General features: G+C 39.0%; 1 protein-coding gene and 3 non-coding genes across 4 annotated transcripts in view; 1 reads left to right on the top strand and 3 right to left on the bottom strand.

Annotated features, from left to right (window-relative positions):
• The window catches only part of LOC117552640 (contactin-associated protein-like 4), a 132218-nt gene that overhangs the window by 74392 nt on the left and 31838 nt on the right, over positions 1-25988 (top strand). The window contains 8 exon segments of the mRNA XM_034226217.1: positions 4472-4578; positions 8847-8966; positions 9424-9624; positions 11116-11189; positions 11191-11279; positions 17615-17742; positions 19185-19355; positions 22334-22552. Of these exon segments, the coding sequence (XP_034082108.1) occupies positions 4472-4578; positions 8847-8966; positions 9424-9624; positions 11116-11189; positions 11191-11279; positions 17615-17742; positions 19185-19355; positions 22334-22552 (1109 nt within the window).
• trnal-uaa lies at positions 21-103 on the bottom strand. Its single transcript has one exon. It is a non-coding gene; the product is annotated as a tRNA-Leu (tRNA).
• trnal-uaa lies at positions 465-547 on the bottom strand. Its single transcript has one exon. It is a non-coding gene; the product is annotated as a tRNA-Leu (tRNA).
• Positions 1563-1645, bottom strand: trnal-uaa. The gene has a single exon. It is a non-coding gene; the product is annotated as a tRNA-Leu (tRNA).

Below are 25988 nucleotides of genomic sequence, written 5' to 3'. Positions count from 1 at the left end.
TGCTTAATTAATAATTAATATACCAGGAGTGGGGTTCGAACCCACGAGGGCTGACGCCCATTGGATCTTAAGTCCAACGCCTTAACCACTCGGCCATCCTGGTTCTTTTTTTTGTCATATATGATGTATTTTGTCTAATTGTTGGGGTATTATTAGCTCATGCAAACACTCCATTAACAGCACCACTTTAATGGACTAACACACAAGGAGCCTCGCAATTGCACTCGAGAAGTAATTACTGTACCAGCAGTGGGATTTGAACCCTCCTAATTACATCTTGGTGTTTTTAAACCAAATGCCTCAATTCATGTCAGCGGGCTTGTCAAGAGTATCAAAGGACAGACTTTTCCTGTAGAAATACCACCAGTGAATTAAGCTAATTTGCTTATCTACTACCTCTGATGTTGCCATTATGAAATGTGTTCTAATTAATTTCCAGCATCACTTCAATAATACATTACATTTACCACGAGTGGGGTTCGAATCCACGAGGGCTGATGCCCATTGGATCTTAAGTCCAACTCCTTAACCACTGGGCCATCCTGGTGACTTATTTTGCCTATCGTCTTCATTTGAACTTGACCAATCACAGCAGCTAACGCGAAAAATAAAGACTTTATTTAACTTTAAAGCATGTAACATTCACAGTAGAGGAACAAAACAAATGAACAGAATATTTCACAACTGTGATCACACGTGTCCTAACAGTAGGTTGATTTGACTCAAAGCCTCGAAGCAATCAGTTACATGAAATGCAGAGGAAGGTCAAAGGTACATTTAGGATAATAAGAGCAGCATATTTGACTAAACATTGTTAATCTCAATGATGATAAATTATAATATGAATATATGTCTCATCAGTGAGAATATAAGACTGCAGAGATAGCTCCAACATGAGGAGCAGAAAAAGAGAGAGATGAGGGAGGGAGTGTAGAACAAATCGGTTTTCTGTTTGGGTGACATGCCAAATAGCAGCACAATTATGAGACAATTACAGCAATTATAAACCCTTCCCTCGGGTGCAACACACACACACACACACACACACACACACACACACACACACACACACACACACACACACACACACACACACACACACACACACACACAAAAGGCCTGTTTTCCAGTAAAAAGAGAAAGAAAATGATCCTTATGCTCTCTCGCTGAAATACCACTCAGATATATTGCACTGTAAAATCAGTTGGCAAATGGACTCACTGCCATTCTTCAGAACAGCTTATTACTCTGCAAGGATGTGTATGTGTGTGCTCTGTTATTGTTGCCAGCAGCAAAGGCTGTTATTAGCTAATGCAAACACTCCATTAACATCACAACGAGAGTTCAAACACACAAGGAGCCTCACAATTACACTCGACAAGTCATTACCAGGAGTGGGATGAATCCATTCTGGTGTGACAAACTTCTCCTGTAGAAATACCACAAGGGAATTAAGCTAATTTGCTGATAATTTCCTTAAGAGATCGAACTAGTGTTGCTTATCTACTACCTCTGCTGCCATTATGCAATCTGCCCTAATTAATTTGAATAATACTTTAATTTACCAGGAGTGGGGTTCGAACCCACGAGGGCTGATGCCCATTGGATCTTAAGTCCAACGCCTTAACCACTCGGCCATCCTGGTTACTTCTGTTATCTTTTATAGTCAAAATCTTCTGTGGTTTTCCCTTTCGTGTCGTGCGTTATATATGTTTTTGGGCATGGTAATTGTCTGCAGAGTTTCTCTCCCACACACTCCCCCTCCTGCCTGAAACGTCTCCTTTGTTTACTTCCAGAACATAGTGACATCACTACGTAACACTTGCGTTTCTACTGGCTAGTGCTCCAACACATTGTACGTGATTGGCTAAGGGGGCATGAAATCTTTAAGCGGTTGAACAATCACAACAGAGCCGGCCAGCTAACCAATCAGAGCAGACTCTGGTTTCAGACAGAGGGTGAACAGAGGTGCTGCAGCACAGGCAGTATGAGAAAAATATATTTTGACTTTCGACTATGCATGTTGATGAAGATGGGAACGGGGTTCTCTTGGAGTTTTTTATTGTAATTAAGTGGCATAGTTATTTTTTGTGCTGTCAATACATTTCTGAAATGAAATCTTTAATGGATGTGTGGTTTAAAATGAGCTATTTGAAGTCTGAAAGAGTTCTTCTATGTATAACTCGGAGAAACTAGTTTTCAGACGCTTTCAATATTGTGTTCTCTTGATATATGTTTGGGGTGGCAGTGTGTAATTGTGCCTGGAATATGTGTTGATTGGGAAAAAGGGTTGGAGGGGGATTTTATTTATCGTATTATCGTATGTGGGGTATGATGTTGTAACTGGTGCTTCCCCTTTACTTATTTTTCTTAAAAATACCATTTATTTATCATTACAATCATCTTCATTATCATGGCTCAATAAAAAAATGAATTCCACCACAAAATCTATATTAACAAATAGATGTCACTAGTTACTAGCACACTAAAAGTCAACATAACGAATCAGACAGCAGCAGGCAGCCGTAGCTTTGGTTAAAATTAATGTGAATTTAATGTGAATACTAAATAGCTCACTTTAGACCACAGCGCTGTGGAGATAAATGGAGGTAAAAATCACACACCAGCAGGCTGACAGGCTGCTGACACAGGGCTTTTATCTAAATAAAAGAGTCGGCCTCGCAGAAAGCAACACAATGTACACTAAAGCTAAAAGTGAGGAATAATTAAATGCGATTAGAGCAACGTTTTTATTATTATTACAGTACCTGTGTTCAGGTTGAGTTCAGGTTATTGATTTGGTTTACATTAAAAAGACAAGGTATCTACTGTTACCCAAGTTTCAAACAACACTTAGGGAACTTTGGGATTTTAGCCTTTGCAGACCATTTACATGCACAAACCTATAACTCCCTACAGGGAAGGGAAAACCACCACAAATAATAATAAAGAAGGTCCCGGTAACATTGGACTGTGTACTTTTGGGGAGTTGTTTGTCAATCAAAAACAAAAAAACGACTGTCACCCTGATACAGTTATTTTGACCGCTAGACAAGATTTTCCCCAAACTTGATAATGTAAAGATGGCTGTGCACAATTAACAGCGTTTATTCATTCAAAAGGACTGACTTATTTGTATCCCTGTCAGAAGGGTTGGCGATGGTTCGGCTGAACTGTCTTTCCTGTCACCATCTAAACTAAATGTTTCAGAGAAATGTTTTCAAAACCTCCCACAACATGTCGCCTAAATGTAAAATATGACCTCTTACAAATACTAAAGCTGAAACGTATTCTCTTTCTAATATTTACAATATTCCTGACCCTCCTACACACATCAAGCCATGAAAGAAATAGGCTCGAGTAAACATAATTTGAATTGCTTTCTGACCATTAAATGAAAAGCCTTATGTAATGTTTTAATGTATTTCAAGCACACTTGGTTTTTGTGAGGAAAGTGAGAGTTTGAAGGCACTTCTTTGACAATCATCGCAACCTATTATCATATTGTTTCATGTCCACAAACACAATACGCCTGCTGACTCGTTCAGAGATGAATGACTCACAAAAACACAAGGGACCCTTCAGCAGCTTTTTCAAACAAAGTGTATTTCTCTTGACAATAATGGATGAAAGGTGTTTTTTGGCATCGGCTGCTTTTGTCCTCCTGAAAGGTTTTGGGCAGTAAAGTCGGCAGATATGTTCAAGGTGCCAACACAAGAACATAGATTGTTCAGCTGCTGTCTCAGTATATATAAAAGAATAGATCATTAAAAAGTTTTTCTCTGTCTTGACAAGGCAGATAAATCCTTCAAGTGTCTGTCAGGATTTAACTAGGGACTGAAACTGTTGGATACACTTTGCAGTCTCTCTCTCTCAAATTCATAAAGCTCTATTGGCATGCACACAATGCCATGTTGCCAAAGCATTGTACAATTACAATAAACCATTATACATATACATACAATTGGAATACGTTGATGTGTTCACATACATTTTGAACAAAGCAGAATAGCAGAATAAGATACTTATTTTGAACGTGAACCAATAAATTCATCTAAAACAAGCTCCTCTAACCCCTCGTTCCTTCACTTATTGATTATTCTGCAGGATGTTTCTGATAATATGTAAGGATATGTGCAAGGACGTGGTCATAATGGAAAAAGAACACAGAGAGGGTGTTCATGGAGCCCAATAAGCTAATTTACAAACGTCTCTTTCCCAATGTAAGTCGATGGGAAAAAGTATTTGTGGACTCAAATTACATCACAAACTACAACAGAAGTGTAGTACCATCGTTTGACCACGCAAATGTCCTTTCACTTCCTTACCTAGACCCTCGGTCCTCCACACTTTTGGCCTAATTGCTCCTCTTTTGGCAGCCACGCTTTCTTTTACCTGTTTCTATGGTCAGGCTATGAGCACTCAGTCTGTTATTTGTGAACATCTCTTTCTCTGCGTCCCTCTCTCTCAGGTGTTCTCCCAGTCGGTGTGAACATGGCGGCCGCTGCAGTCAGTCCTGGACCGCCTTCCACTGTAACTGCTCTGACAGCGGCTACAGCGGAGCCATTTGCCACAGCCGTGAGTCAAACAGCAGCACATACAGTAACCACTGGGAAGCAGAGCCAGATTAAAACCTACGATAGGACACGATAGGACACGATAGGACACGATAGGACACGATAGGACACGATAGGATACTATAGGACACGATAGGACACAAGAGGACATAATAGGACACTATATGACACGATAGGACACGATAGGACACGATAGGACACGATAGGATACGATAGGATACGATAGGACATGATACGATATGGCTGCCACAGGTGGAGATGGTTCTGGCTGCAGTTCTGGATGCAGCCTTATTGTTGTTGGTTCAGCTCTGGTTCTCTGTCTGTTCGATGGAGAAGAAGCAGTCTCCTGCTTGGGTTAGGTCTTTGTTTGCTCAGGCGGGTCAGGGTTTTAGCCGTCTGATGCAGAGGAACAGTCCAGGTTTCGGGACACATTACTAGAAATTCTAGCACACTGAGGTTGAATAAATCCAACCCTTTCCACACTGTCTGTTTCTAATCATACTATCTGTCTTGGTTTTTAAATGCCATCTAAACAACAACATGAATGTCTCCGAATGATATTACAAGAACTCCTTCTAAAACTTATTTCAACCATTGTAACATATTTATCCACAATAACTCTTTCAGGAAACCATTTTCTCCTATAAATTGAAATACACACATGTTACAAGCACCATATCTTGCACACACTACAAAAAGAACGTGCCCATATATTCCCCGTTTAAATCCCACTGCTACTTAGAACATCAGTAAAAACCAGCAGAGCATACTAACAGATCACATACATGTAAATTGACTCAAGAGTAGGCCTATGTTTATACTTTTTATTATAATTATTAATATTATCACTTTTAGTGAACACTTATTCGTATTATCTAAATGCCCTGAACATAATCCAGACATGCAAATTGTTTGAGTGTAAAAATGTGTTTTTCCCTATCTGTTTACACTCTAAAGATTCTTGATTAATTACTAATCCCTTTGTACTTTTGATAAAAATGATTTATGTAAAATGCAGAGGTTGCGCTAGACTTTTTCGCTGCCCGTCATTTTGACGGACAGGATCGTAAAACTTCTGTCAAAATCCAGAATAACCCGTCGGCCTTTACACAACTCTGACGGGGGGGGGGGGGAAGCATGCTCGTGAACTGTCAACGGGGGGGGGGACAGTTCACATGCGCCGTGTTATGCATGGCTGCTGCACCTCGCGGGAGCGTGCACAGCGTAAAGCCAAAACAGACATTTCAATGATTTGTACGGCACAGTTAGGTTTGGAAACGGTATGATTTCCTTTTTGGAGGGCATGCATAACACGGCATAACACCGGAGCCTCGCTGCGGGGAAACTTTGGCGCTGTTCCGAGTTTGTGCTAATCTGTCAAAATGACGGACTGATTTCAGATTTGTCCGTCATTGTTAAAAAAAATCCGTCATAGACGGAAAATATTCGGTTAACGCGACCTCTGGTGTAATGTTTTAAATATACAAATATGTGCTAAATGTAATAGTTCTAAATTTGAACAGTAGTGTGTGGTTTTAGTTCGGACTGAAATGTATTATATATAATGTATATAATAATATACAATACGTCCACCAGTGTGCACTATTATATTTCTAACTTTTGTCCACTAGGGGCGCTATATTTAATTTGTAGATGTAATACCAAAGAGGTACACTGGGGGAGTTCTATTTAAGAATGAATGCAATGTATCGTATCTGCCACAGTGTTGAGTGGGTTTTGACTTTACTTGTATTACTGGCTCTGTCCACCAGGTCTACAAATATTTCATTTTGCTCTTATTTGGTGCACCACCTTCCCTTGGCCACCAGATGTACTTTTGCCTACTTCCTCATTATTTTCGTATCTGTTACTTCTCCCTTGTTCCTCTTTCCTTATTATATACTTCTCCTTTGGTATTTCTACACTTGTAATTCCATTTAACAACACACTTTTCCAGTTTTCATTCTGTATTTTTTTGGGGGGTTTTCTCCATTGAGCTAGTATGTTTGTTTTGTATGTTTTTTTTTTATGGCGCCTGTGTGAGTGAAAAGGTGGGAGTTCCTCGGAGGGGGATCAACCGCCAGGCTTGGATTTTCGTTATTTTAGGGGCAAGGCCATTTGGCCTTTGGTGTCACACATTTTTTCAGGGCGCAAAGGCCACATGCTAGGGCACAAAGGCCATTGAGGGAAACATTTAGATTTGGAGCTTAAAAATAAATAACTTCACTTTCTGATAAGAAAAACACACGAATGACATGGAAAACAAATCACTTTTTTAATATCAATAATGTCAAACACTATATCATCATATAGGCCTATGCCTCCTTAGTATTACTGTATATACAATGAAATACTCTACTTTGAATAATTAGTGTTTGGTATTTTTTTCCATCTACAACTTCTCCCATTCACAAATCCGAAATCAAATCAAATAATATAAAATTCTATTAATATGAAACAAATATATTCCATTTCAGAGCAGAAGAAACAGCCTTCAAGGGTCAAACTCTGCACATACATCATTCAGCAGTGTACTTTGAAATGCAAAAGCGTGTGTGTGTGTGTGTGTGTGTGTGTGTGTCTCTTTAATCAACTCCTCACAGCTCCTCATATCTGTTCAGAAACTAGACAAAAGTTAAACATGTACAAACCACAGACTGTCTGTGTCATGGTGAATACAGTCGCTGCTTTAATTCTGTCTTTAGGACGTTGTTGTGAGTTTGGACGGAGCAGATACAGGTTAGTTTAGCCTGATCTGATCGAATGGAGATCGCTCCAGAGTCCATTCAGAGAACACACATTTTAAAAGTTTTTGGCCTGCCTTCCGTCTTGTCTGCACACTTGTCAAAGCATGGTTTTCACTAACCGTTATCAGTATTTAGTTACTTCGGCATCATTTTGAAACGTCTATTACAATTAAATCACGGTAAAATAGGTTAATTTTGTCGTAGTTGGTTCCACCACAGCATGGATATAAGCCCCGCCCCCTATCCAGCGCGTCCTGTTTGAATGAGAGGAGTAAACAGCTGACAGCCGCGGTGAAACTCCAATGGTTAGAGCGATGAGAATATTCGCATCGCGTCCATTGTGAACGCAGCATAACGCAGTTCAGAAACCACTGTTCTGACGCTTTTAAAGCAACTTCAAGATTTTAACAGGCCATGGTGGCCGTAGGACGTACAATTATTTCCGGGGCTTCACGGCCAGACCGAGGGGCCATGACGGCATGGCCGGTGAAAATCCTACCCTGTCAACCGCTCCTTTCTGTTTGTGCCTTGCAGATAAATCACGTCAGGGTCACCAATTTGTTGTGTTTCAGAATTCCTCTGCAAAAGCAAGGAGTCGGACCAGGCAATAAAGTTATAATAAATCTGATTTATTTCAGTTGTGATAAGGAATACAAATGCTCAGCTGAAGTTTCTGGAGATCAGTGATCCACAGACCGCGAGCAGTTTCCACTCCAAGCAGTTAACTGTCTCACACTTCCTTCCAGAGCCCCGGAAACTGTCAAAACACATTTCATATACTTATTACAGATAAAAGGTGTCATATTCTGATGGATATGTGTATTTCTGAGTGAGGTTCTGTCGATTGTTGATTGGAGTACAGGCGAGCCCACGCCTCTTGGCTTCGTCCAGGTCCGACAGGTCCAGTCTTCTTCCCAAGGTCATCCAGGCCCTACACTATACTGACTGTCTGTGCTAAGCTCTGATCTGCTGGGTGCCTGGCACGGTGCCCTCTCCTGAACCTCAGCGAATAACTCACAATAGTGCACTATCTAAATAAAGTAGCAGAAATGCAGTTCCTTCCTTATGTTGTGCTCACCATTAACACTGTCATGAAGCTCACTTCATAGTTTAAGACCTTCTGGTAGCATATTATTCATACACATTTCTTTATGAGCAAGCAACACACATGACTTACAATACATGTACACAGTTTGCACATACACCTACACACAGACAACATACTGACAATGACGCCTTATTGCATAAACCCCAAGGCCAACGTTTAAACTATACGTTACTTTTGTTTGTTGAGAAGATTAATGGACATTGGTAGGAGTGTTTGTAACCGTTTAGCCTGCTTTTAGGGACCCTAAAGTAAGAGACATGAGAGCACTGTCAGCCACCAACTCTCCCTCCCTCTCTCTCTATTAATCCCTTAAATGGTTTCAGTATCCTGGGGGATTCACTCATTTGACAGGCTGTGTCCATGTGTTGATGTTGACGTGATTCATTTTGACGTGATCTCATTATTTTCCTCCAGCTCTGTACGAACAGTCCTGCGAGGCGTACAAACACAACGGCAACACGTCGGGACATTTTTACATCGACGTGGATGGCAGCGGACCAATCAAACCGCAACTGGTGTACTGCAACATGACAGGTGACACACACAAACACACACACACACACACACACACACACACACACACACACACACACACACACACACACACACACACACACACACACACACACACACACACACACACAAGCATACAGACATATACTCCACCTCTTCTCACATCATCACTCGATTTTTTTATGATTACAATTTACATAATTGTAAATGATGATGCTCCACTCATCCCCCTCTGATCCACTTCCATCCTTATTGTCTCCAAGCTTCTCTCTCTTTCCCTCCTTTAATCTCTGTCCCACATTCATCTCCCTGTCTCTTTAAGTCGTGATGCTTTACACATTTGGTATCATGATGATAGAGAACATTGTCAGTGCTCTGAATTATGTCCTTTTTGAGAGTTAAAGCAAAAGCTCAAATACTTTTGACCATCTAGTGTAATATTCTTCTTAACAGCGGTTGTGTTTTCTTTTGTCCACAGAGGAGAACACATGGATGGTGATCCAGCACAACAACAGCGAGCTGACCAGAGTGCGACCGTCTCCAGAGGTAAACCAGCACTCAGTTAACTTTGACTACTCCACTGAAGAGGAGCAGCTATTGGCCGCCATCAGCCAATCAGAGTACTGCGAACAGGAACTGTCCTACCACTGCAGGAAGTCCCGCCTCCTCAACACTCCAGGTAAGGGGCTGTTTCTTTAGCTGACCCTAACATCCTGAATCAGATTTTCCTCACTTTTTCTAAGGGACCTGGCGTTTTTAACTCTGTTGATGTGGAGTGATGAATACTAAGAGCCTTTCTCCATTTACCTTCAGTGGGAAAATAAGGAGCCGTAACTCAGACTAAACAAGCCCAATATAAATGATCATTGTTGAAGGTCTTTTCCTTTAGGATTTGATTTACTGAGTCTGTAATCACCGAACCGCATGGATATTTGTTTAACATCTCTTCTTTGCTGTCTTTCTCATTTTATCAAAGTGAGTTATGAGGTGTTTTGTACAAACAAAATCTCTGGAGAAAACAATCTAACTCCCTGGGGCCTCACACATCTTTCCCGCTCTCCTAAACAAAAAAAAGTATTCTTATGTTCGTTGCTGGATACGTAATCAGGTTCCTAGAATTGTCTTTCTTTTCACCAATGAGCCAGATAAATGGGTTTTGTATGAGTAGTTGAAATGTCTCCTCCTTTTAAATTGAGGTGAATTAAGTTCTCTGTGTCTCCATCAAGTTTACAAGTCATTAATTGACCATTATGCATGAAGAACAATGTTTACTTGTGGAAAACACTGCCATTAATTCAAATTAAAATGGATGGATGGAGGGTGTGTTTTACCTCCTTGGCATTTGATACTCTTAGAGTGGCTTATAATAAAATGTAATTCTTTAAAAAGCTTTATAGCAATCCTGTTTTGCAGGAAAGAAGTTAGAAAATAGATGATAGAAAATGAATGAAGTGGGAGTTATTTGGAAAGTGGTAATTCATTGACATCTGCTTACCTTTACTCGCAATGTTTTCTACATTATATTAATGATGCTGACAAAACACAAAACAATAGCAGACCTCACAGCCTCACAAGTGTTATGTATTCTTTGATAGTTAGTTTTATACGTGCTGTTTCAGTATGTGATTGTATTTGGTATATTGTGTTTAAATGAAAGACTCACCGAGCCAAAAATGGATAAATAGTTATTTGCTAGATTAAAACATTTGTAAACCTTTATTTCTCCTGTAGGGTATATGCATTTGTGTAAACTTAATAAATAATAATAATGATATGAAGAACAGAATAATAATAAGCTAAATGCACCTCAATCATCGAAAGTAAAAGTACTCGTTATGCAGAATTGACCTCTTACAATATTATTTTATTACTGTTATCATATTGTCCTATTTTTCAACATGTAAGAGCATTTTAGTTCTGCAGCGGATGTGTGGACTCAATATTTGAAATACTACAGTAAGGTATTATACCATATCAGCATGTCATGTGTTTTTATATGTACAAAGTAACTGTGAGTGTTAAAATAAATATAATGGAGTAAAAAAGTACAACATGCATCTCTAAAGCATGAGAAGTAGACGAAGTAGCTTTAAATAGAAGTACAAATATGTCAAATAGAACTTGAGTAAAATACTTGAGTACTTTTCACCACTGTGTGTGTGTGTTTCAGAGGGCTCTCCGTTCAGCTGGTGGCTCGGGGGTCCCGCTCCCGGTCGTGTCCAGTCTTATTGGGGGGGGGGCTCAGCCGGGTAGCCAGCAGTGTGTGTGCGGGCTGCAGGGAGACTGTGTGGATCCTCAGCACTACTGCAACTGTGACGCTGACCGCACCGAGTGGTACTGAGACACAGCAATACTTACAGACGTGGTTATTAATACTGAAATGTTCCCCCTCTCTATAATGCCTCACCTTGGGTTTGTTTCATCCTCTCCTTATTATCTCTCCTTATTGTTCTACCCTTTGCCTTCTGATCTCAATACAATACAAAGGGGCTTTATTGGCATGACCACATTTTAAACATAGTATTGCCAAAGCATTCCGCACAAGGCGTTATAACAGAACAAAACTAAAATCAACACTACACATAAATGTTAACAATACATGTGGCAAAACACTCAAATGCACACTCAGAATAAGTAATAATCTCTCTCCCTCCTCATTGTCATTTTCCTTCCCACTCCTCCCCTTCTATTTATTCCTCTTCTTTATCTACCCCATCTTCTTCCTTCTCCTTTGTGTCTTCCTCCTCCTCCTCCCTCCTCCTCCTCCTCAACACTACTGTAATTGTGACGCCGGCCGCACCGAGTGGTACTGAAACACATTGTATCGTGAAAAGGCTTGTCCTGGATATCTATAATCATCACATTGTATTTATATAGCCCAGTTTTACGTATTACACATTTGTCTCAGGGGGCTTTCAGCATACGACACCCTCTGTCCTTAGACGGTTGCAAATAAACATTGCAAAATAAATCCCATAATTAATGGGAAAAAATTGTAAATAACTCAGAAAGAACGACATTGATTGATATAAACGTACTGCTTTATCAAATAGTAAAGTATATATTAATGCAGTCGTTGACGTTAAATCTGTGGTGGTATCATTTCCCTAATGTTCTGCTTAGATGCTGGGACAACATGATGATTACTAACTTGTAAAACAATGGACAGCTTAGTGAATCAATGTGTTCATTAAACCAGCCTTTTCCACAAATTAATAAAAAAAGATTTTACCTTTAGTTTGATATTACTTTGTTGTTCCTTGCTGGTGTCTTTGTATTAAAAAGCTGTTGAAAATAGATACATCGTTTTTAAATTTGAGATAAGATGACATTTAAATCAGGAAAAATGACTTCATTTTATTAGTTGTATGAAACGTAATGAAACTAGCTGGAAACGCATAGACGGACACATTTAGGGTTTTTAAATGTCATTGCATGATTCCATATTTTCTGCTCATGCTAACTTTCTGCTTAATATAGGAAAATACATTTCTGATTGTACTCCTACTGTTGATTTATTTGTATTGAATAGTAAACATGAGTGCTAAAAGCGTCTGCAGGTTTACAGTCATCCACATTCTGCAGGGAAGCAAACAATAAATCGACTGGGATCATTTGAGCAGAGCACAATCAAAACAACTTTTAACCTCTCCTCATGTGATCTTGGCTTTTTGCTCACATATCATTTCCCAGCACAAACAGTTTAAATCTATTTTTACAGAGCCGATCGGCTGCTCTTTAATATTTCATCGCATTGAGCTGTAAACTCTCCTCGCTTCCAGCCCTGCGTGTATTTTTATACAAAACTTTTCTCAGCAACAAGGCAAGCGGTGTGTGAACCTGCGTGTGGGTGTAAATGGACGGAAGGTGTCTTGTTTTTGGAGTAGCTGTTCCAGAAAATGCAGAGGATTGAATGTCAGGAAGGCTATTATTATGTTTTCACACAGCAATGTTTACAGCAGCCAGTAAAACATGCAATCATCCAGAATCGAATACTGCAATAGCATCCTTTATGCCATAAAGTGTATGGCACATTATTCAAACTCGTAACCCTCTCTACCCAAACACATCTGCACCCATATGTCCATGTTTAGATAAACATTCCCTGTTTCTGGTGATTTTAATGTGGAATTAACTGTTTTGTGTATTCAAAGTGTGTTTCTTTATTATCTTTGATTAACTTTTACCTGTACATGTCAAGTCTTTGAGAACCATGTACTTTAACAAAGTCTGACAGATGTAACGAATTTAGGACTTTGAGGATCAACATATATTAAAAGCTTAAGTCTCCATGACATGCCCTTGTGAATAATAATAATAATAATAATAATTAGAAGAAGAATGTAATACGTATTTTGCTTTTTCATAGTTATTATCATTATTGTTATTAATATTGTAACTACACTGAAAAAACGGGTAGTAAGGTCGAGGTAAGAAAATGCACTCAGAAGTAAATTTAACAACGTATATTTCAAGTAGCTTCTACTTAAAGTTAAGAAGTGTTTGTTACTGAAGGCACTTAAGTAAACTTTACTGTCACACTCAGTTTTTGTAAGTAGATTTTACTCAAGATTACATTTGCATCATATTACAAATCTCCAGTAAAAAATATTTGACTTTTCATGTTGTTTTGACCTGCTATTCTTATCTTTTATTTAATAAATATGTAGGTAATATTTAAATATAATTATTAAGTATCATCAAATGCAATTCTTATTCAATAAAACTGTTTTACACTAAGGCTACAACCAAACATGAAACAGTAGACACTTTTAAAAAACACATTTATTTGTGTTCTGATACAAGCCATGATGAATCTACAGTTTCAATGATTTTAACAAATACTGCACAAAGATCCGTTAAATTAAACAAAGCAGGCACAGAAACACATTGATATACTGTCACTCAGAGGTCGAAGGAGAATCCGGCCCTTTACTTAAAGTGGACCGATCATGCTATATTTGAAACATATATTGTAGGGCCATACCTATAAAACATGTCTGTGAAGTTTTTTTATCAAAATACCAAACAGATCACCCATTGTAGCCTCATAGTGCTCAAACCCCTCTTTTGCAGCCCTGTTAGAGAGACGCAGTTGCCTGACGTGTTTTTAAACACATGTGCTCTACAGTACAGGTTAGCTCTGAGTGTTAGCGAGGCTTGCTGATGTAAACAAAGACGTCCAAAACACGTCTTTCTGTGGGTCCGCCGACGATTTGACGTCAGTTCGGATGGAAATCTGTATCCGCTCGTTGTACACCCGTTTTTAAAAGATTTGGTTACGGAGGAAAAGCGAGAGGGTTTTATTTTCTGATGCTGCGTGAGTTCCCCGACGCACCGGGGGCACATGTTTATGTATAAAAGACATCACAAAGTGCATTTTGCATGATAGGTCCCCTTTAAGTAAAAATATTCTTACCACACTGAAAGAATACTCTATTACAAGTGAAAGTAATGACAATGTTACTTAAGTAAAAGTATAATTAGCTAAATGATGTTTGAGTATGACATGTCAAAAGTACCCTGTAGTAAAAAATCCAATATTAACAAACAAAAACGTAATAGCTCAAGGGTTTCTAACAATATATTTTTTGGTAAATTAAAAAACAGAACCTTATACTTTATAAACTCTATATAAGATAGTGAAGCACAGAGTCAAATATTTCCTTTTGATTTGTAGTGGAGTATAAAGTGCAACGAAAATAAAATTCTCTAGTAAATTCCACCACTGCTTATGCAAACATTTGGACTGGATCTTGAGGAAATTAAGTTCAAGAAAGATTTTTGCAAATGACAGAAGCCTATTTCAACTTTGATTTGTTACTTAAGTTCATTGCATGGATGATGTCCGTGAGCAGAAGGCAGGCGTTCACCAAACATTTACACTCATCAAACACCGCCGATCCTTCGATGGAGATGGACACGTTGGGAGGTGTGGCGTCTTCTTTTGCTGAACTTCATGGGGGACATGGATCTTCACGACACTCAGCATAGTCCTTTTTCGACGATATCTTTGCCTTCATTCTGTCAAAATATGTCAATTAGTGTTAACATATAGTACAATACTTTTCTGTGAATTTACTAAGTCTGATTGGGTTGAGTTAGCTATTTAATTTAGTATTTAAGTAGCCATTGATTTGACATGTTCTTTTTAAGCAGAGGGGATGGGGTAAGCTTCAAAAGGTTCAAAGGGCTTTATTATCATATACACAGTAGCTACAGTGTGGATATGGGAATTTATATTAACTCTTATTTGTTACGGTCAAAGTATGACTACAAGTAAGGAAGCTCAGTTTATTAAATGTTTACTTTGTTCCAAACAGGAAGTAAACCTGATTAAATAATTGGGTTCTACAAGCTCAAACTATCAATTCTCCTTCCTATTCTACTTTATCTAAAAGTACTTTATCTAAATGTTAACTTAAAAACTGGAGACTGAAGAGGTTTATCACATAATGGTAAGATGTACTTACCTTTAGAGAATAAAGATATTCATGTACAAACAGAACAGCAGACACATTTTGAACACAAATCAAGCAGAACATTTACCTGGTTTTCTTGAATCAACTCCGCTGCAGACAGAAGAAGCTCCATCAGGCGGGAGGGTGGCGACTTCCGTCTAACTTCAACGCAGTGGCGGCGCCAGAGATTTTCTCTAGGGGGTGCTGTGGGGTAGCTTGACGTTTCATAGAGGGTGCTCAAACATTAAGGGTTTCCCATTAATGCACCAGCGCTACAGTTGCGTTTTCTACTGCAACACTCCACACACACACACACACACACACACACACACACACACACACACACACACACACACACACACACACACACACACACACACACACACACACACACACACACACACACACACACACACACACACACACACACACACGTTCTCACTCCCATCCCGTCACATATTGACGGACGGTCAGGGCCCCTCCCCGTCGCTATATTACGTACAGGGTACCCCTTGACCGTCAGGCTTCTACGGGCAGGGCGTCCCATAGACCTTCATAGACCACGTGATCAACAACAATGGCCGACCTTCGTGTTATTCTCGGTGGAAAAGGCCTATTTTAAGGTTCATTTGGCCATTAAAATGCGTTTTGATGTCATTTTATGCGATTAATACGAGTTGTTATTTCTGATTATTTGTGCAGTAGATGTACATGATGTTTAGTTTGCTAGTTGTGATGAAGATTACTTCATGAATGTGTACACATTCATGGTTGCTAAGGTGGTTGCTATGGACGCTGCAACAGTCATTCGAAGTCAATCAAATACTTATTTCACTTCAGGGTGATAGCAGGAGACCCCATCTAGTCACTCAGAGATAATCTGGACAATCTCATTTCATTTCATTTCAAACCTTTATTTATACAGATAAATCCCATTGAGATCATTGATCTCTTTTCCAAGGGAGACCTGCTCAAGTAGTTCCACATGAAACATAAAAACATAAATAGAACAACAAAAGGACATCATACAGCATCATTTACATAATTATCCACATAAACAGGTACCTATAGCTTCCGATTGAGTAGCATCCAACCGAGCTTTAAAAACATTTAGTGGCACCAGATTGTTCAGTTTCCATTTAATTTGCAGACTATTCCAAGACAGAGGAGCTGCGCATCTAAACGCTGTCTTCCCTAAGACAGTCCTAGCAGTTGGCACATTTAATAAAACCACAGCATTCGATCTCAGGCAGTAGCCACTTACAATTTTCCATGAGATCAGGATGTACAGTTTCAAAATAAAAGACCTTTGGAGTCTCATGTATGAGCTATCTTCCTTCTGTTTGTTCAAACAGTTCAAATGTTCGAATTACATTAAACCAGAATTGTCCCCCTTTTTTCTTTAACAGTGAAGACAATTGGAGATGTTAATGATATATTGACCGCAAAACACAAAATGTCCCCGGTTTTCATTTTGAAAATCTGGTCACCTTATTTGATACCCACATTAAGCTGACAAGCTAACAGGGATGTACAGAGTTAATAAAGTATACTTACATGATCAATAATCCACTAGTATTCATATTAGACGAGGGTCCATGCTCTCTTCAACTGGAACAGTCTGCTTTTTTTCAAATGTCTCTACTGTGCGCAAACTCCTCTGACGTCACCAGGGGCATCGCCCACCTTTACTCATATTGCCCTGTACATTTTACTAGCTTTTCACAGGTTGTAGGTCAACGCATTACTTTAGTTAACATTTACTTAGTGCTATGATTTAAATGTACTTATCAAAATGAAGATACAAAATTACTTGCAAATTCAAGAAACACATTAAATAAAAGGAGAGATTTTGAGTAAAAGAAAATTATTAGTAATTTCTTGTAAAATTTAAACACATAATCATAGTATTATTTACTAGAGCAAAATCGTTTTTATCAGTGCATTATTCAAAAAGGAAAGGGCCTCCCATGGAGACATAAGCTTTTTAATCAATTGTATTATTATTATTATTATTAATATACACAAGGGGGATTACAATATTTAAAACAAACACCAATTTTTTTCTCAAGGAAATGGTCTTAGATGGGAATTTGTGAGTTGCGTGAATTTGTTGATATTTGAAATCCGCCATGTTTCTCCTTCCTCTTCCTCCTCCTCCTCCTCCTCCTCTTCCTCTTCCTCCTCCTCTTCCTCTTCCTCTTGCAGGACTGAGGACTCGGGGCTGCTCACCCATAAGGAGAGCCTCCCCGTCCGTTCTCTGTTGCTAGGTGACATCAGGAGGCCGGGGTCAGAGGCCGCGTACAGGGTGGGACCGCTCCGTTGTCATGGAGACAGTAAGTCTAGTCCAGTTGCCTGGCTACAACATGATGAAAGAAAAACTTCCTATCATAGGAATTGACCTTTGTTTACTTTATTCTGTCAGACTGCATGGTGTTGACAGACAAACAAATGTTTTTTTTGTGTGTCAATCCTCATACAACACACCGGTCTTCAATTATCATCCCAGTTGCCTCTCATTTCAATTATAGATGAGAGTAACGCTAACGTCACTTCCTGACAAAATGACGGCCCCGCCCACTTCCGGGGGAAAATAATGCATTAGAGCGAAGCGGAAAATAATTGTTTCTTCATGTCTTAAAGCTGCTGAGTCATATATTGTACCTGAAACAACAAATATATCCCGAGTTACGGTTTATTTACTTCCACTACAGAAAGAAAGGACAGTAAAAGAAACGATCTGATTCAGAAATCAAAGTTTCAGTCTGACCTGCTGCCTGCACTAGTCCTCCAGCTTTCTGATCGGACATCATTTCCCTATTGATTTAAATGTAACCATAAATCAACACAGATCATGGTTCTCCAATGACATTGTTTGACAGTTTGCCTTTCTGACCATCATAATTGGGCTTCTTGTAGATAAAAAAAGCGCTGTTTTCGTAATTGTTTGATGTGATTGTTGAAAACAGAATCTGTATTCACTGCCAATCACATTTTACATTTATATAATCTATTCAATATTTAATATTCCATCTGTCATATATTTATGTATTTATATCTATAATACCTTGGGATCAATAAAGTACTATCTTATCTTATTCAAATGACTGAGTGTTTTCCACCCAAAAGGGGCGTGGCCTTGCATAGAGGGGAAAGTACCCGGATGTGTTGCTCTCATCTATTGCAGTCCCAGAAATGTCACAAAAAAGTTACACAAGTTTGACATTTTGTTGATAACATTTTTGGCAATGAGTCAGATAATAGCTTTGTCATGTTGCCATGTAACATGTCTCATGTTACTCAGTGTAAGAAACAGACAGAAAATAATCCGACTATCATCATCTTCAAATGTTGACACCGGAATTAATGTTTACCTTTTTTCAGTGTGACATGTTAGTTATTAGATTAGATTAGACATACTTCATTGATACTAAGGACATTAGGAAATTGTGTTAATAAGGTATTGGATATAAATTCAAATATTATACAAAAAAACTATTTGAATAAACATTAATGGTAAATATGTATATTACAATAATCAATAGAATAATACACAATCTAAAATATACAGAATAAGTATACATATATACATAAACTAAATGTTATACAAGTTTTTTTAATTAATTAAAATGTAAATGCAATGAGGATTATTTGATATCTTATTTGTTTTTCCATTTATTTAGACAAGATAAAATAAGATAGTACTTTATTGATCCCAATTTGGGACATTTTTTAATCTTAGTAATCTTGACCAGGAGTTTTCATTTCCTTTTCTCAGAGAACTTCTGGAACGCTGCGTTTTTCGACAAGGAGACGTCGTACCTCCACTTCCCGACCTTCCACGGAGAGCTGAGCGCGGATATCTCCTTCCTGTTTAAAACCACCGCCTCCTCCGGTGTGTTCCTGGAGAACCTGGGCATCAAAGACTTCATCCGGATCGAACTGAGCTGTGAGTAAGCTGGAGAATCAAGAATTAATCAAAATCAAACACATTTAAAGGGCGAGTGTGAGTCTTTAAAGCCCTTTTTGTATGCTGGGATTTATAGTATGGCAGCAAGACTTAAATAGACTTAATGGTCCCATGTCATGGCCATTTCTACTGATCATATTTCCATTGTTGAGGTCTACTAAAATAGATTTATATTGTGCAATTTTCCAAACTCATATTGGTTTCTCATACAGCATCTCTGTAAAGTATGAGTATTCAGACTCTGTCCTAAACGGCTTGTTGGAGCTCCTGCCCCCCCCTCTCCCTGTGAGCCCAGTGTGCTCTGATTGGTCACGCGACGTGAAAGGCTCATTGCGTACTCATTTAGACAGTCGTGGTAGACACCTTGTTTGTTTTAAAACATCATAAATACACAAACAACAATGAATACTTACAGGTTGTGTACCCGAATCCTCTCTATTCTATATGTCAAAGTGTATTTAATGATTGATTTATATTTTGAATTATCTAATAATCTAAAACTCAAAAGTAACTAAAAGCTGTCCAATAAATGCAAATAAAAGGGCCACTTTAAAATATATACTTAATCGTTTTTAAATGGTATTTATAGGTCTGAGAGCGGTGCTTTTAGAAGAAGCAGTCTAATTATATTTTGAGGTATATTTTTTACACTTCTTGTATACTTACGGCCCGTCCACATGGCGGCGTGCGTTGAAGCTTCAGCGCTTCTGCCCATTCACTTTGAATGGGGTGACGTCACGCTTTGCCGAGCTGCATTGTGGGAGCGTTGCTTCGCTTTGCTCGCTTCAAAAGTTGAGCAATGTTCAACTTTTGAAGCTTCGGTGGAGGCGTCAGCCAATCAAATCATATACCAGTACAAGCTCTAGCCAATCAAACCGCATGCTTGTGTGTCCGGGGCGGGAGATTCATGTGATTGGTTGTTGGTCGAGCTTCAGGCAAGCTTCTACACACGCCGCCGTGTGGACGCTGCGTGTAGTTGTTTCCCTGTTCTGGGATTCAACTGTTTTGCAATAGATTGAAAGATGTTCCCTCAGTTATCCCATAACTTCTGATATTGAACAAAGCTTTTTAGTTTTAGTTTTTATTGACAGGCTTGTTCTTATTGAGTTTGTGTTTTCTTCTGGCTCTGCTTGCATGTTTCCATCATTTTGTTCTGCTCTGGTTTCTTTCTTTGTTGTCTTTCGATCAATTTCCTTCCCACAAAGTTTGCAGTTGAATGCATTGCATACGCTGCCGTGGATGCTTGCTCACATGGGACAACATAGCATTCTCACAACACAGCAAATACAATGCAACCAAGGAGAAATCCGTCAAATAGGAACTCATAATCATTGCAGGGCTTCTTTTTTTTTGCACCCTTGTTTTAAATTTGAAGATTGTTTATCAACTCTCAGGGGGCATTTTAGCCGTGACCCTCCATTAATTCCTGTTGATTGATTCTTGCCTCATGCACACATTTAAAGGCCCTGTAGAAAGTCATTCAGATTACGGCAGCAATAACCAATAGGGTGTTATTTAGTTTATAGGTGCAGTGGAAGTGTGGCTGTGAGATGTGTGTTTATAGCCTACCATATATTATGTAATTTAAAACATAGCAGTATTACCCAACAAGGTGTCCTTGTGTTTATATGGGTGTGACTGTACTGCGGGTTGTACCAGGTTCACATGTATTGGCAGCTGTACAGTTTGTCATTCAGAACGGCTTGTATCCGCCTTAGTTATTAGAGTCATATGAGGTTGCCTTTTGAAGCTCTGTCACCTCACTTCACTTGTTTTGTTTGTTTGGTGGTTCTCTTTGTGTTGCGTTTTGGAGGAAGTTGCGTTAGAAGTGGGATTTAAAGGGACAGACACAGATCATTTCAGGGACACTGCTGCAGCAAACGTCTCTCTCCTCTGGGAAATCACTGTCAGTGCTGACCTCTTAAGATAGCTCCGTAACCTCTAGAGGAATTTCTAAATGAAGTTACTGTATAGTCAGGGGTGCACATAACTGGTACGCATGCGCGGCAAACATCTGAAATGCATAACGTCACTTGTGTCACTAAGCGCCTTTGCGTACAGACGGACTTGTGAAGCTTTTTTACTGAAGGCGCTTAGATCACTGGACGACAGTCGGTTGCCGTGTGCACAGACGGGGCTGCTGTTAACGTTGGTGTGTACAACAGAATTGTGCCAAAACTACGCCAAACAGCTGCAGAGGGAGACTCCCCTGAGCACATTCTGTGCCCCGCGCACACACTGGAGAACTGCACAAACTCACAGTTCACTAGCACCCTGGACATCCAAACTATGTATCCTGGTACTTATCTGAGTAACTCACTAAGAAAGTTATAGTGCTGTTTCGCCTTTTGTCCTTGGGAAAGTTTAAGTCGTTTAAGAATAATTAATACCTTTACACTGGGAAAAAACATCTTCTTTACCAAACACCAACAAGTTATTTATAGCGTTTCGATTTGTTTGGCAAAAAAAACAAAAAAAACGTTAGTAGGTACATTTTGTAGGAAAACGATGTGCTCTTTACTCCGTTACATTCATTTTCCAGCATTACCTACCAGCTACTGCAGAGTTATGTTATTAATACAAAATACAAATTAAAATACAGTATTGTAGTAATAGCTACCCAGCAGTTCATAAAGTAAATCAAATAACCCTAACCTAGCTGAATGAAGTCATGATCACAATATTACATCAATGATTATAATATAATATAACTCTGAAATTGGGCCTTACCACTAACGACTACTTTACTTTTGGTACTTATGGTTTATTTTTATGATTATTTATACTTGTCAACTTCTATTTGAACTTCTATTTGAATATGTTTTTAAGTGCAGGATTTTATTTGAAGCAGTTTTACTTAAGTAAAACATCTGAGTACTTATTCCATTTAGTTAGACGTGCAGTGACTGACACATCAATAACCCACCATGTCTGCCCCCTCTCTCCCTCTCCATCAGCCTCCACTCGGGTGGTTTTCTCCTTCGACGTCGGTAACGGGCCTCTGGAGGTTCATGTGGAGTCGATGGTGCCGCTGAACGACAACCGGTGGCATCGAGTCCGAGCCGAGAGGAACGTCAAAGAGGCGTCGCTGCGGCTGGACGGACTTCCTGTCGCCACACAGGAAGCTCCGGCTGACGGACACCTCCACCTGCAGCTCAACAGCCAGCTGTTCATAGGTGAGGAGGAGACACATGGGCCAAACATATATTCATATAACGTTTATACAAAATAAGAATCTGCTTTAAGGGCCGAGTATGTGTTCAGAACACACCTAGGTTCAAGGATCAAGGCTTTTATTGTCATGTGTGCATAGCTACAGTGTAGATATGACAATGGCATTTTAGGTCACAGGCTCCTCCAACAGGGCAACACAATATAACAGATAATAGTGCAAGTAAATACAATAGAATATAATAGAAATTGTGCAGAATAGTCTATATATACAAGTAATTGGAATATTGATAAGTTGCAAACAGATGAATGTTATGGATGTTCTTTCAAAAGTTCAGGAGTTTAACAGTCTTATGGCCTGTGGGATGAAACTGCAAGGATTTGCGCTCTGCTTTTTCACATGTTAAAAAGTGTCTAGTCGTGACGGATGTTTTGTCTTTCCTTCTGCAATTGTCCACTGTTTGGAATATCTGTTCATTATTCCTGTGTTTGTGATTGATGCTCCAGCAATTCAGGCATAGGTGAAAAATGTTCTCCTTATTCTCCATGGTCTGATTATTGTGTTGCTTCCAGTCCTCTAAGAGACTGTTAGTGGTTATAAAACCAAATCCTATAAAAGCACAAATGTGTGTGTGAGCTTCTGTGTGAATTGTGGCCTCATTAGTCTCACTGCTGGAGGCTTTAAGGCCCGTTCTAAAGTCTTCTAGGACTGTGACTCCTTCTGTCTCCGCAGTCACTAACTTTACTTGCCTTGTTTCTCATATCACTCTCCAGAGAATCAGCAGTTGAGCACTTTCTGTCTCTGCAGCTTCAGCAGTTTGATAAAATAACTTTTTTAGTTGAATATGTTTAGGCTCGCCTTCTTTCTCAAGTTCACATCCGGCAAGAACAAAACAGTGCTTTGTCTTGTTATGCTTTCGTAGAAAACAGATCATTTACATGGGAGCCACATTTCACTTCACCAGTGAGTATATTCCCTAGAAAGAGAATAACAGTCCAGCTTATTCATATCACAGGGACGTTTTTGAAAACCTTTCAGACACACTTGACAATTAACCCCACCCTGTTGTGTTTACCTTTTTGTAAACAAAGTACATTTTGCATGCTCTGTTTCCCGATAAAAAGCATTTTGTGTATCGTAATACACCCAAAGCTTTAAACATGTGTTGAATGCATTACATTACATTGCATTTAGTTGACGCTTTTATCCAAAGCGACTTACAATAAGTGCGTTCGACCAACAAAATACAACTTGAAGAAAACAGAATCATATAAGTACATCAGGTTTCATAGAGCAAAATCATTTCAAGTGCTACTCAACTGGCTTTAGGTAAGCCAGTCCTTTATTAGTATATAAGTGCTCTGTTAATAGTTCTATCGCTCGAAGTGGAGTCGAAAGAGATGAGTTTTCAGTCTGCGCCGGAAAGTGTGTAAGCTATCTGCTGTCCTGATGTCAATTCCTTTCTCATAAAGCATTTTGTGTATCGTAATACACCCAAAGCTTTAAACATGTGTTGAATGCATTTCCTTTCTCATAAAGCATTTGCGAAGCTTAAAGCTGTTGACAAATGGAGCTGCCTTAAACCAGGACTGTGTTTACGTAACCTGTGTATATAAGATACTAAAAGACTCGGGACACAGTTTAAAAAACATGCACAATAGCGCTACTAGTGGTCAAAAACTTCACTGGGTACCTTTTGTGATGGAAACTTCTGTGCAGCAATGCAGAGCCAAGGCTCAGGAAAGGATGGAAGTTGGAGCGGCTTTAGTCAAACACTGATATTTATTGAGAGTAGAATACGGCCGGAGAGATCACAAAGTATATCACACTTTCATGTGAGCCACCAAGCAACACTCTGAAGACATAAAGTAGAAACATAGATTTATATATCCTTAAAGGAGGGACCTAAAAAGCCCGCCTTTCCTACCTTAATAATTACCAGACCCGTTTGTATTACAAACTCACATGTGCCCAAACTTCTCACCCACAGGAAGGCAGAGGACCTCTTGACCTGTGTCCTCCTCACATTACAGGCAGGAGCATATGCGACTTAACGAAAAGCATATGTTTGTAATTTAACAGTTTCTCAGAAAAGCTGAGAACCTCAAGACACAAAGAGATCTCCTTAAAATATTCTCTGACACCTTTAACAACAGGAGACAATAGAAATCTAACAAATCAACACTAAATGATCAATTGCAATGAAGTGTAAGGCTGGAAAGGCGTAGCTGCAATATAAACTATCATTATACACACAGACAGCCTTAAGAAAAATAAAATAACTTTTGCTAATTAATAAAAGACATGAGCTGGGGTTTAAATTCAACACTGATTATTCATACAATGTATTTTCTGTAAAAGTATCCTTGAGATAGCTATCTAGAAAATTGATTTTATGCATGGAAATGTAAAAATAAGCACCCGGCTCAGCTCGTATGCAATCACAAGCCACAACATTGCTGTATTCATGAGGAAAAATGTAGATTTCTACTCCTTATGCGCATTTAAGATAAACTATGATACTATTACATACAGTGCAATTAGAAGACCTCCACAGATTTATGTCAGTCTACTTAGTTTTACAATTTAAAGTCATTGTTGTTTTCCATGAATTCATAAGCCATGATTAATTAAACCGTGTATTTATGAGCCTTAATTATTCCTTGCAGACATTTATAAAGTGGTGAATAACATTGTTTAGATTTATAACCTGTGTTATTGCCTTGCATGGATTTACAAACGGTTGGATTACTGTTCCTCTTCTTGCTTTATTGCCTCATATTTGTCGGTGTATAATATCCACACGCAGCAGTTTCTGGTGACATATTTCTGCATTCGATGCAAGCACCAATTCAGATATCTTGTCGTATTGCCTGGTTTGAATAGATAACCTGTTTATCGGTGCTGTGTTGGCTGGTTTGTGAAGATAAGTGTTTTCTGGGAAGCAGAAAACACTTATCTTCATTTAAAGATATGGGAAGTGAGAATGTGCTGAAAGACGTTTGTTGGTATATTGTGTCTCAGACTTTGAGAATATTCATCAGAGAAACACTATTTCTGTACTGACTGATGAGGGTTTAGACCAAACTGTTAAGCTGTAAATCGGACAGACATTGACATCCCAATAGCCTTGCAACTAGTATATAGAAAAACATTAGCTTGAATGGCGATTAAAAAATAATCCATTGGCCTCCTTTGTTTACTTCTTTAACATAGTGACATCACTATGTTACACTCACACTAACTAGCGCTCCAACACATTGTACATGATGTCCACTAAGGGGCTGGACATCTCTAAGCTGTTGACCAATCACAACAGAGCCGGCCAGCTAACCAATCAGAGCAGACTAGGCTCTGGTTTCAGACAGAGGGTGAAAAGAAGTGCTGCAGCACAGGCAGTATGAGAACAATAAGGAGCTTTTTGAACATTAAAGCATGGA

The sequence above is a fragment of the Gymnodraco acuticeps genome, unplaced genomic scaffold, assembly GCF_902827175.1.
Source record: "Gymnodraco acuticeps unplaced genomic scaffold, fGymAcu1.1, whole genome shotgun sequence".
NCBI classification, from domain to species: Eukaryota; Metazoa; Chordata; class Actinopteri; order Perciformes; family Bathydraconidae; genus Gymnodraco; species Gymnodraco acuticeps.
Note: the sequence above shows the minus strand (reverse complement) of the source record. Positions and strands in the feature narration are given on the sequence as shown.